The 13,742-nt window shown below is 39.4% G+C and overlaps 1 protein-coding gene across 1 annotated transcript; it reads right to left on the minus strand.

Moving 5' to 3' along the window:
• Window positions 1–303: 303 nt before the first annotated feature.
• On the minus strand, window positions 304–6,807 carry LOC110301457 (olfactory receptor 7D4-like). Its single transcript, XM_021171923.1, has 2 exons — window positions 5,961–6,807; window positions 304–320 (listed from the first exon to the last, which is right to left on the minus strand). The coding sequence occupies exons 1-2, from the start codon at window positions 6,805–6,807 to the stop codon at window positions 304–306; spliced, it is 864 nt and encodes a 287-aa protein (XP_021027582.1).
• Between the last annotated feature and the right edge of the window lie 6,935 nt (window positions 6,808–13,742).

Genomic DNA, 13,742 nt, shown 5'->3' on the forward strand with positions numbered 1-13,742 from the left:
TCTTGTGTTCGTATCTGTTTGTCACTCACCAACTCGTTGACCACCTGAATACTGGAACCCTGATTCTCCCCGGGTTTAGGGACCCTGATTGGGTCTGCCCACAGCAGTGGCATAGTCTCTGAGAGCCTTCAAAGTCGAGGATAGTTGACACTGTTGGTCTTAGTGTGGAGTTCTTATCCTCTTAAGAGCCTTCAATCCTTTCCTCAACACTTCCATAAGAGTCCCCAAGCTCCATCCAATGTTCAGCTGTGGGCCTCTCCATCTGTTTCAGTCAGGGACTGGGTGCAGCCTCTCAGAGGACAGTTATTCTGGGCTCCTGACTATAAGCATAACAGAGTATCATTAATATTATCATGAACTGGTGCTGGCCCGTGGGATGTGTATCAAATTGAGCCAGTTATTGGTAGGCAATTCCCTCAGTCTCTGCTCAATCTTTGTCCCTGCATTTCTTTTGGACAGGACAAATTTTCAGTCATAAGTTTGTGGATGGGTTACCTCTCTACTGGGGTTTCTGTCTAGCTGCAGGAGGTGACCTCTTCATGTTTCATATCCCTATTTGTGATGAGTCTCGCCTAAGTCACCCACATTGACTCCTAAAAGCCTCTCCCATCCCAAACCTCTGGCACTTCCTAGAGATTCCTCCCACCCTCTACTTCCAGAAGCTGCAGATTTCCATTAATTTTTCAGGCCCTCTGGCCCTCTATCCTGTCTCTCCCCACATCTGATCCCGACCCCCCATTCATGTCCGCATTCCCTCTCCTACCCAGTTCCCTAGCTTCCTCTTGTTTATTATTCTCCCTTCTAAGTAGGATTCAAATATCATCACTTGGGCCTTCCTACTTTTTACCTTATTTAGGTGTGTGGAGCATAGCATGAGTATCTTGTATTTTATTGCTAATATCCACTTATCAATGAGTATATACCATGACATCCTTTTGGGTCTGGACTGCCTCACTGAGGATATTTTCTAATTCCGTCCATTTGCCTGTAAAATTCATGATGTCTTGTTTTTGTTGTTTTTGTTGTTGTTAATGTTGTTTTAATTGTTTTATTTATTTATATTCCAAATGTTACCCTCTTTCCTGTTCCTCCTCCCAGGAGTTCTTCACACCAGCCCCCCTCCCCTTTGTCCCTAAGAGGGTGCTCCTCCACCAACCCATCATCATCAACCACCCATGCACCCCCACTTCAAACAACCCTTCATCTCCTTTCACTGTGGCATCAAGTCTCTATAGTATTAGATGCAGCCTTTCCCACTGAGGCCAGACAAGGCAGTCCTCTGCTTCATATGTGCCAGTGACCACAAACCAGCCCATGTATGCTTTTTGTTTGGCTCAGTCCCTTGGAGCTCCCAGAGGCCCAGGTTAGGTGATATTGTTGGTTTTCCTATGGGATTGCGATTCCCTTCAGCTCCTTCCCTAACTCTCACATAGGGATCCACAAAAAAAGACTAGTGAATGGCTCTAAGTATCTGCATATATTTCAGTCAGCTGCTGATAAAGCCTCTCAGAGGACAGCCATGCTAGGCTCCTGTCTGCAAGCACAACATATCAGTAATAGTGTCAGGGTTTTGTGCCTGCCCATTGGATGAATGCCAAGTTGGGCTGGTCACTGGTCGGCCTTTTCTTCAATCTCTGCTCAATTTTTGTCCTAGAATTTGTTTTAGACAGGAACAATTCTGTGTCAAAATTTTATAAGGTAGTTTGATGACGCCCCCCCATCCCTCCACTGGGAGCCCTGTCTATCTACTGGAGATAGTCCCTTCAATTTCCATCTCAGTGCTAATGAACAATTTGACTAAGGTCAGCCCCAAATGAGTCCTGGGAGCCTCTCACATGCTAGGCATCTGGAACTTTCTAGAGGTTTATTCCACTCCCCTTCCCCTAAAGCTGCATATTTCCATTCATTGTCCTGGTGCTCTGGGCTTCTCTCCTGTTTGCTCAAATACCTCCTGCCCCTTTTCCCCTTTTACCATCTACCACCCAGGTCTCTCTCTCTCTCTCTCTCTCTCTCTCTCTCCCATGATCATTTTCACTCCACCAAATTGCCTACAAATTGCCATTAATTGGCCTGCAAAATTCATGATATCCTTATTTTTATAGTTGAATAGTATTCCATTATGTAAATGAAAATTTTCTGTATCCATTCTTCAGGTGAGAGGTATCTGGGTTGTTTCCAGTTTCTGGCTACTATGAATAAAGCTGATAGAACATAGTGGAGTACATGTCCTTGTGGGATGGTGGAGCATATTTTTAGTATATGCCCAGGAGAAGTATAGCTGTGACTTCAACTAGAACTATTTCCAATTTGCTGAGAAAACACCAGACTGGTTCACAGAGGGGTTGTACAAGGTTGAAATAACACAAGCAATGGAGGAGTGTTCCCATTTCTTCACATTAACACCAGGATGTTCTATCATTTGAGTTTAAATTTAGCTATTCTGATTAGTGTAGATGGAATCCTAAGGTCGTTTTCTTTTGCATTTCTCTGATGAAAAGGGATAGTACATATTTCATTTTTGTTTTCATTTCAGTGATATTTTTATTGAAATGTGAAAAGACAATTTTAGATATTATATGCAATCTACTTCCTTTTTATATGTATACATTTTATTAGATATTTTCTTTATTTACATATCAAATGTTACCTCTTTCCAGGTTTCCCTTCCAAAAACCCCCTACCCGAAACCCCACACCCTGCTCACAAATCCACCCACTCCTGCTTCCTGGACCTGGCATTCCCCTACTTGGGCATAGAGCCTTCACAGTACAAAAGGCCTCTCCTCCCATTGATGACCAACTAGGCCATCCTCTGCTACACATTCAGCTGAAGCCATGAATCCCACCATGTGTATACTTTGGTTGTTGGTTTAATCCCTGGGAGCTCTGGGGGGGTACTGGTTAGTTCATATTGTTGTTCCTTCTATGGAGCTGCAAACCCTGTCAGCTCCTTGGGTCCTTTTTCTAGCTCCATCATTGGGGAACCCTGTGCTCAGTCCAATGAATGGCTGTGAGCATTCACTTCTGTCTTTGTCGGGCACTGGCACAGCCTCTCAGGAGACAGCTATATCAGGCTCCTTTGTGCAAGGACTTGTTGGCATCTACAATAGTGTCTCCCTTTGGTGACTGGATATGGGATGGATCCCCAGTGGGGCAGTATCTGGATGGACATTCCTTCAGTCTCTGTTCCACACTTTGTCTCTGTAACTCCTTCATGGGTGTTTGTTCCCCCTTCTAACAAGGATCGAAGAAGACACTTTGGTCTTTCTACTTCTTGAGTTTCTTGTAGTTTATGAATTGTATCTTGGGTATTCCGAGCATGTGGACTAATATCCACTTATCACTGAGTGCATATCATGTGTGTTCTTTTGTATTTTGGTTACATGACTCAGGATATTATCTTCCAGCTCAACCCATTGCCTAAGACTCTCATAAATTCACTGAGTAGTACTCCATTGTGTAAATGTACAACATTTTCTGTATCCATTCCTCTATTAAAGGGACATCTGGGTTTTTTCCAGCTCAAAGCTATTGTGAATTAGGCTGTTATGAACATAGTGGAGCATGTGTCCTTTTTACATGTTAAAGAATATTCTGGGTACATGCCCAGGAGTGTATTGCTGGGTCCTCAGGTAGTACTATGTCCAGTTTTCTGAGGAACTGGCAAACTGATTTCCAGAGTGGTAGTGCCAGCTTGCAATCCCACAAGCAAAAGAGGACCTCTTTCCCTACAATATCGTCAGCATCTGCTTTCACCTGAGCTTTTGATTTTAGATATTCTGACTGGTTTGAGGCAGAATCTCAGGGTCATTTTGATTTGTATTCCCTGATGACTAAGAATATTGAACATTTCTTTAGGTGCTTCTCAGTCATCTGATATTCCTCAGTTGAGAATTCTCTTTTTAGCTCTGTACCCCATTTTTAAATAGGGTTATTTGGTTTTCCTGAGTCTAACTTCTTGAGTTCTTTGTATATATTGGATATTATTCCTCTAGGAGATGTAGGATTGGTAAATAACCTTTTCAAATCTGTTGGTTGCCTTTTTATCCTATTGAGCGTGTCCTTTGCCTTACAGAAGCTTTGCAATTTTATGAGGTCCCATTTATTGATTCTTGATCTTAAAGTATAAGCTATTGGTGTTCTGTACAGGAAATTTTGCCCTGTGTCCATGTGCTCAAGGATCTTCCCTAAATTCTTTTCTATTAGTTTCAGTGTATCTGGTTCTATGTGGAGATCCTTGATCCACTTGGACTTGAGCTTTGTACAAGGAGGCAAGAATGAATCGATTTGCATTCTTCTACATGTTAACTGGCAGTTGACCCAGAACCGTTTCTTCAAAATGCTGTCTTTTTTCCACTAGATGTTTTTAGCCCTTTATCAAAGATCAAGTGACCATAGGTGGGTGGACCCTTTTCTGGGTCTTCAGTTCTATTCTATTGATCTACCTACCTGTCACTGTACCAATACCATGCAGTTATTATCAAAAATGCTCTGTAGTACAGTTTCATGTCAGGGATGTATAGTTTTCACTATCCTATGTTTTTTTGTTATTCCAGATGAATTTGCAAATTGCCCTATCTAATTCTGTGAAGAAATGAGTTGGAATTTTGAAGGGGATTGCATTGAATGGGCAGACTGCTTTGAGCAAGATGGCTGTTTTTACTATATTAATCCTTCAATACATGAACACGAGAGATCTTTACAGTTTCTGAGATCTTTGAATTCTCTCCTCAGAGACACAAAGTTCTTATCACACAGATTTTTCACTTGCTTAGTTAGAGTCATACCAAGTTATTTTATATTAATTGTGACTATTGTGAAGGATGTTATTTCCCTAATTTCTTTCTCAAACAGTCTTTCTTTGTGTAGAGGAAGGCCACTGATTTGTTTGAATTTATTTATATCCAGCTAATTCACTGAAGTTGTTTATCAGGTTTAGGAGTTTTCTGGTGGAATATTGGAATACTATCATATAATCTGCCAATAGTGATATTTTGACTTCTTTCTTTCCAATATGAATCCCTTTGATCTCCTTTTGTAGTCTAACTGCTCTGGCTAGGACTTCAAGTACTATATTGAATAGGTAGGAAGAGAGTGAGCAGCCTTGTCTAGTCCCTGATTTTAGTGGGATTGCTTCAAGTTTCTCTCCATTTAGTTTGATGTTGGCTACTGGTTTGCTGTATATTGCGTTTATTATGTATAGGTATGGGCTTTGAATTTCTGATCTTTCCAAGACTTTTGTCATGAATTTGCGTTCGATTTTGCCAAATGCTTTCTTAGCATCTAACGAGATGATCATGAGGTTTTTGTCTTTGAGTCTCTTTATATAGTGGGTTTCCATATATTAAACCATCCCTGCATCCCTGGAATGAAGCCTACGTGATCATGATAGATGATCATTTTGATGTGTTCTTGGATTCAGTTTTCGAGAATTTTATTGAGTATTTTGACATCAATATTCATAAGGGAAATTGGTCTGAAGTTCTCTTTCTTTGTTGGACCTTTGTATTTTAGCTATCAGAGTAATTGTGGCTTCATAGAATGATAGAGTACCTTCTGCTTCTATTTTGTGAAATAGTTTAAGGAGAATTGGAATTAGGCCTTCTTTGAAGGTCTGATAGAACTCTGCACTAAACCCATCTGGTCCTGGACTTTTTTTGGTTGGAAGACTATTAATGACTATTTCTATTTCTTTAGGGGATATGGGGTTATTTATATCATTAATCTGATCCTGCTTTAACTTTGGTACCTGGTATCTGTCTAGAAATTTGTCCATTTCATCCAGGATTTCCAGTTTTGTTGAGTATAGCCTTTTGTAGAAGGATCTGATTTTTTATTTTTTTGGATTTCCTCAGATTCTGTTATGTCTCCCTTTTCGTTTCTGATTTTGTTAATTAGAATACTGTGCCTGTGCCCTCTAGTGAGTCTGGCTAAGGGTTTGTCTATCTTGTTGATTCTCACAAAGAACCACTGTATACATTACTGAGGCCACCATGTCCTTCCCAGAAGAGGAAGTTACATCAGAACTAAGGTACACACCAAGGACTGTCCCATAGAATAAAGAAACCACTGATAGATGAGACCCACAGGTAGAAAATGCTTTATATTTTCCATCTGTTGATGGAATTTTCAAAATAGAAAAAACAATTTTAGAGTATGAATAAAGGATCCCTGAGAAAGGAATGAAGCCAAGGACAAATATCATTACATAAAGAAGGATATGATTGATTAGTGTGTCTGAGCAGGCTATAGTGAGGGCTTTGGCATATTCACAGTAAAAGTGTTTAATTATCTGATTTGTGCAGAAGGACAACCGCAGCATCAATAGACTCTGTATCAGAGAATATGAAAAGCTAATGAACCATGATACAAGAACCAACAAGCCACTTAGTTGGGGATTCATAATGACTGAATAGTGAAGGGGATGACAGATGGCCACAAATCGGTCATAGGCCATCACAGTGAGGAGAAGTGTATCCATGCCTCCAAAGAGCATGAAAAAATAAATCTGGGTGATGCATTCTGCATAGGTGATGGACTTGCTCTGTGTTTGTATATTCACCAACATCTTAGGGACAGTCGTAGAGATGAAACCAATGTCAGAAAAGGACAGATTAGATAGGAAGAAGTACATGGGAGTATGCAGGTGAGAGTCAATGCTGACGGCCAGAATGATGAGAAGATTCCCAAGCACAGTGACCACAAACATGAGCAGAAACAGTCCAAATATCATAGGTTGATGCTCTGGATATTGGGAAAACCCCAGAAGCAAAAATTCTAAAATATTTGTTTGGTTTTCTGGTTTCATGCTGTTGACAAATAAGCTAGACACCTACTGGAGAGAAAGATTAGGGAACATACACTACAGTCTCTAAGGTCTCTGTCCTTTTATGTGTTGGAATAAGTGTACATAAAGCTTTTATTGCTATAAAAATTAGGAATCCTACATTTTCTCATCATTATTAGTTTCTATACCTTATCTCTACTTAGAACTGCTAACTCTACAAATTTTAAACCACATGAAGACCAGATAACCTCTGGAAGTGTTAGATCAAAGCAGTCAGTTTCTAAAAGTGCTGTAATCCTTTATGATGGATCAACTCTGATTTCCAATTTCACTCCTCAACATTTTTCAGTGGTTACACTAAGTTCTGATCATTCAGAAAGGTCTCTGTGAATATGACCATACCTTCTCTGTATCCATTCCTTTTGAAATCTCATTCTTCTCTTAGACATCTTTATCTTCTTTTTTCTTTTTTTGTTTTTTAGGGTTTTTTGTTGTTGTTGTTGTTGTTGTTGTTTTATTCAGGGTTTCTCTGTGTAGTCCTGGCTGTCCTAGAACTCACTCTGCAGACCAGGATGTCCTTGACCTCCGAAATCTGCCTGCCTCTGCCTCTGCCTCCAGAGTGTTGGAATTAAAGGCATCTGCCACCAAGGCCCAGCCATCTTTATCTTCTTAATGCCTGCCTGTTTTGCTTATGTAATACATTTCTGGTTGATTCCCACTCCCATCAGGTCTCAATACCAGGTGATTATTTGATATAGCCGATCAATTTCACACTGTTTTGACAGCTGAATTAATGAATGAATGAACATATGAACAAATAACTTTCCACCTTTATAAGATTTCCACTACAATCTGGGCATCTGTCCAAAGTCTTCAACAAATGTAGCTCTAAAGAAAAATAAGATAGCAGGAAGATATTGAGGAAAATGTCTCCATTTATTACTCCAGGCCTTCACAATTCTAGTTCATTCCTTTCCCAGCACAGATACCTACATGTCCCAAAAGGTTATCCTATTTTTCCTAACGTTAATACTTTTATGTAATCTTACCATGTACCTCCCCTACAGAAGCATCAACAATAATGTTTTCCTGAGTCATCAACATATGGCTCCTGGTTATTTCCTAAATATCTTGCAATTAAAACAAAGGTAATTGGAAGAATATATATAGAAATTGAATGTTTTACAAAGAATTGACAGTGATGGCTGTGTTTAGAATATAAGAAAATTCTTCTAAACTTTCATCTTTGAAAATACTCAATACTCATTTTCTTCATCCTTTCATTTGTAAATAAAATGACCAAACACCCTCCATCTCTGAGTAAAAACCCCTCTTCTTAACTGTAAGGTAAGCAGATACTGAGGAGCATATTTTTATTTCCTGGATAATCATGTATACAAAGACCCTGATGCAAAGACCCTCAACAGGTATATAGTGCACACCATAGGGGATAATACTTGAAGGTATTTTGTGAATTTGGCTTATTTGTGAAATGATTAATAAAATGTTTGCTCACCATCCTTCCCAATAATCATTGTACTCCAGATGTTCTGACCCCTGAGATTTCCCCAAATGTGGAAAACTCAACAGAAAAATGGCTTAATTTTTGTTAGTGGGGTACTGCATGCATCTAACTCCTGTTAAATTAAATTAAAAAAAAAAAGACATCTTGGTCTCTAAATCTGTTCTCAGCTTCACGCTGTATACCAGAGACAGGAATATGCTGTCTATGGATAAATTCAGGTTTTAGAAACTAATTTCTTTGATAAAAGTAAGTAGACTCTTTCTTCTTAAAGACAAATTCTAGTAAGCAAAACATACAAAAGGAAAATAGGTATAGAAAGGAAGGTTCACTTATCAGCAGAAGCCTAAGATAGTCCCAAGCAAGTGAGTGTGAAAGAAAAGCCACAAGTGCTTGCTCTAGGCTGAGAGAGAATGGAAGCTCTGGCTTTCTTCATTTAGATCATATGATAAAGAAGTAGAAGAGAACAACATCACTGTAAATTATGTCACCAGGTTCTACAATGTAGAACTCATAGTGATATCTAAGTCCCTCAAGGGTTTTGTCCAGGAGATTCTTTGAGTATCAGAGTGTCATGGTGTAACCTGCAAAAAACCCATATTATCTCCTCTGTAATCTACCCTCAATAATATATATCCAAAGTAAATGGTCACTATGAAAATGTAACGTGAAGCAAATATCCTAGTGACTCCACTTTTTCAGATATTAACCATAAGAGCAACCTCTACATGAAATAAAAGGATTTCCCCTTACCTATGCTGAAGAATTTATACTCTTCCAATCAACCACTCCATTCTCCATTTCCTTTAACATCTGCTGGACTATACAGGCCATGGACCAAGTCTTGAATTGTACTTGCTCTAGGAAAATTGATTGTGAAAGATATAAAGGTCTGTCCACCAGAAAAGGCGAAATAACCAAACATGGAGAAAAGAACCTAGATGATTTCTTCTGGGAAAGACATGAGGTATGTTCAGTCTTGGTAACTATAAGAGTTATAGGTGTACCCTGGGAGTTGTATCCCTCTGAAGCTTATTATACAAATTGATCAATGGTACGTTCATTCCCTGCTTCTCGAGGCCAGAGACTGCACAGGAAATAGGCTCTAACATTTCAATTTCCTATCCCTGGGAGAAAATTAGTGGACATATTTATGATTACTATCTCATGTGTTTCTTCTCTGAAAAAGAGTCACCAAAATTTTCAAAGATCACCTGCTGGTGCTACATGTTAAAACTTTGTGACTTGTACTTTTCTACCGAGGATGAGTAGCAAGGAGTCCCAGAATTCAGTAGATTTCAAATTATCAGAAATTAGATTCATGTTTATTTCTTTGTTCATATGTGAAGGAGTAGTATACCTGAGTCATACCAAAGATACACACACACATATAATTTATACACATACATATATATTATATTTATAGTTATGTACTGTGCATATATGTATACATGCACATACATAAAAATATCTATATATGCATACATATGTATATATTTGATTTTTTTTTTACATTCTCATCATTGATTTTTAGAGTGGCGGTACCAATTTGCATTCTCATCAGCAATGAATAAAGAGTCTCCTTTTCTTTGAACTTCACCACCTTTTATTGTCAGTTCTTTTGTTGATCTTAGCCATTCTGATTGGGGTAAAAAAGAATGTAACAGGTTTTTTTATTTTTTTATTTTTTATTTTTATTTGTCTTTCCCTAATTGCTAAGGATGTAATGTTTTTGACTGTATTTATTTTTTAATTAGATATTTTCTTCATTTACATTTCAAATGCTATCCTGAAAGTCCCCTATACCCTCCCCTCACCCTGCTTCCCAACCCACCCACTCCTGCTTCCTGGCCCTGGCATTCCCCTCCACTGGAGCATATAGTCTTCACAAGATCTGGGAGGTACTAGTTATTTCATGTTGTTGTTCCACCTATAGGGTTGCAGACCCCTTCAGCTCCTTGAGTACTTTCTCTAGTTTCTCCATTGGGGGNCCTGTGTTCCATCCAATGGATGGCTATGAGCATCCACTTCTTTATTTGCCAGCCACTGGCATAGCCTCACAAGAGACAACTATATCAGGCTCCTGTCAGGAAAATCTTGCTGACATATGCAATAGTATCAGGGTTTGATGGTTGTTTATGGGATGGATCCCCTGGTGGGGAGTCTCTGGATAGTCGTTGCTGCTGTCTCTGCTCTGAACTTTGTCTCTGGAACTTATTCCATGGGTATTTTGTTCCCCATTCTAAGAAGGAACGAAGTATCCACACTTTGGTCTTCCTTCTTGAGTTTCATGTGTTTTCAAATTGTGTCTTGGGTATTCTAAGTTTCTGGGCTAATATCCACTTATCAGTGAGTGCATATCATGTGTGTTCTTTTGTGATTGGGTTACCTCACTCCGGATGATATCCTCCAGGTTCATCCATTTGCCTAAGAATTTCATAAATTCATTGTTTTTAATAGCTGAGTAGTACTCCATTGTGTAAATGTATCATATTTTCTGTATCTCTTCTTCTGTTGAGGTTCTTTCTGGCTTATGTCTATTATAAATAAGGCTGCTATGAACATAGTGGAGCATGTGTCCTTATTACCAGTTGGAACATCTGGGTATATGCCCAGGAGAGGTATTGCTGGATCTTCTGGTAGTACTATGTCCAGTTTTCTGAGGAACTGCCAGACTGATTTCCAGAGTGGTTGTACCAGCTTGCAATCCCACCAGCATCCTTTCCCAATCTGTTGGTGGCCTTTTTGTCTCATTGACAGTGTCTTTTGCCTTACAGAAGCTTTGCAATTTTATGAGGTCCCATTTGTTGATTCTTGATCTTATAGCACCAGCCATTGCTGTTCTGTTTAGGGATTTTCCCCCTGTGCCCATATCTTTGAGGCTTTTCCCCACTTTCTCCTCTATAAGTTTCAGTGTCTCTGGTTTTATGTGGAGTTCCTTTTTGGCTGTATTTTTTAGCCATTTTGATTTCTTCTGTGTGAACTCTGTTTAGACTACTATCCCAGATTTAGTCAGGTCTGGTCATTTGTGTCCTTGACTTTTTTTGTAGTTCTTTGTATATTATGAATATTAATCCTCTGTCAAGGTGTATATTTGGCAAAGATTTGGTACTATTTTGAGGGGCTCTTTACTATATTTCTAAGGGCCAGCCCCAGTGATGGCCAGATCCCACAGTGGAGGTAAGGAGTCAGTGAAAAAGATGTGAGTCAGTTAAAGTGGTGGCAGCACTCTTGCAGCCTGGCTGACTGTCAGGGTGCTTTTTATTTATACAGAACTCAGCAAGCAGGGATAAACTCAACCTGTTCTAAAACATAGATCATACCATTTTGTCCCTGGATGTGTGTTTTAACTTCCACTTGGTCTTAAATTTATTCATCATGACTGAACTGAGTTATCTCTCACAATCATTTCCCCCCATCAACCCCAGAACTCAAAATTTAAGAATCTTGTAACTTCAAGGGCACCAGACAGAAATAAAATCTCCAAGCCAGCCTGGGCAGATTGCAATGTTCCCAGGAGTATATTATCAACTTTTAATGTTCAGAGATCCAATTGTCATTAGACCTAAGAAAAACCTTCAGGTCAAAGCTGCCTCAATTATTATTAAATTTCTGGCATACATGTTTTATATTTTTATGTATAATGTCTAATCTTTAATTTAGGTATAAGTCTAATCTTGGTACTCTATTGTTCCTTGGTTACAGTATATTACAGTGACATTCACAAACTAAGTTTCCTAAGAAGGTAAAGTCCTCCTAAAAAAAAGGAACACTTTAGTAACCCGTTTACTCTTTGGTTCAACATGTTTTTTATATTTTAAATTATTTTTATTTTCATTCCAGTAATTTCTCCTCCCCTCCTGGTCCCCACAACCACAGTTCCTCACCCCATTCTTCTTCCTCATTGCCCACAGAGGGTGCCTCCCCCCAGGCTTCTCTCGTCCCTGGGGCTTCAAGTCTCCAGATTTTTAAGCACATCTTCTCCCACTGAGGCCAGACCAGACAGACCTCTACTACATATGTGCCAGGGGCCTCAGACCCTGATTGGTCTCACTGGGAGCTCCCTAGGGCCTGGATTAGTTGAGACTGTTGGTCTTCCTATAGAATGCTTTCCCTTTAAGCTTCTTCAATCTGTCCCCTAAATTAACCATAGGGGTCCCTGACTTCAGTCCAATCATTGGGTGTAAGTATCTGCTTCTGTGTCAGTCAATTGCTGGTAGGGCCTCTCAGAGGTCAGCCATACCAGGTTCCATATGTAAGTACATCATACCATAGTAGTGTCAGGGTTTGGTGTCTTCCATGATGAATACCAAATTGAGCCAGTCATTAGAGAGCCATTACTTCAGTAGCTGCTCCATTTTTGTCTCTACAGTTCTTTTAGACAGGATCAATTATGGGTCAGAAAACTTGACTGTGGGTTTGTGACCATGTCCCTCTACTTGAGGCCCTGTCAATCTACGGTTGGTTGACTTTTTGAGTTCCCTTTCCCTAAATGTTGGGCATTTTGGCTAAGGTCACCCTCAATGAGTCCTGAGAGTGTCTCACCTCCCAGGTCTCTCATCTCTGGTACTTTCTAGAGGGTCTTCCCACTTCCCACTCCCTGAGACTGCTTATTTCCATTTATTTTCTTGGTCCTCTGGGCTTCTCTCCTGTTGCCTGCCCAATCCTGTTCCTCTTTTCCACTCTATTTTTTTTGTACCCAGGTCTTTCCCCCCTCCCCCTCCCTTGTTTCTTTTCTTCCCCCTTCTAAGTGGGATTGAAGCACCCTCACTTGGGCACTTCTACTTGCTATACTTCTTGCAGTCTGCAGGTTGGATCCTAGGTACCCTGTACTTTTTGACTAATATCCATTTACTAGTAAGAGTTATACCAAGATATTTTATATTATTTGTGAGTATTGTGAAAGGTGTTGTTTTCCTAATTTCTTTCTTGTCCTGTTTATCATTTGTATAATGGAAGGCTACTGATTTGAGTTAATGTTATATCCTGCCACTTTGCTACAGTTGTTTATCAGCTGTAGGAGTTCTCTGGTAGGATTTCGGGGGCTGTTTATGTGTACTATCATATCATCTACAAATAGTGATACTTTGACTTCTTTCTTTCCAATTTGTATCCTCTTGATCTCCTTTTGTTGTCTAATTGCTCTAGCTAGAACTTGAGTACTATATTAAGTAGATAGGGAGAGAGTGGGCAACCTTGTCTTGTCCTGGATTTTAGTGGGATTGCTTCCAATATCTCTTCATTTAATTTGATGTTGTCTGTTGGATTACTATATATTGCTTTTACTATGTTTTATTATGCTTAGGTATATGCCATGAATTCCTGATCTCTCCAAGACTTTTAACATGAAGTCTAGAAAATATCTGTCTAGAAAATCATCCATTCCATGTAGATTTTCAAGTTCTGTAGGGTATAGGCTTTTGTAGTAGATTTT

The sequence above is a fragment of the Mus caroli genome, chromosome 9, assembly GCF_900094665.2.
Source record: "Mus caroli chromosome 9, CAROLI_EIJ_v1.1, whole genome shotgun sequence".
Lineage (NCBI taxonomy): Eukaryota > Metazoa > Chordata > Mammalia > Rodentia > Muridae > Mus > Mus caroli.

What these genes read in the sequence shown, in the direction of transcription:
- LOC110301457 (XM_021171923.1), bottom strand. Translation starts at nt 6,807, where the DNA reads ATGAAACCAGAAAACCAAACAAATATTTTAGAATTTTTGCTTCTGGGG.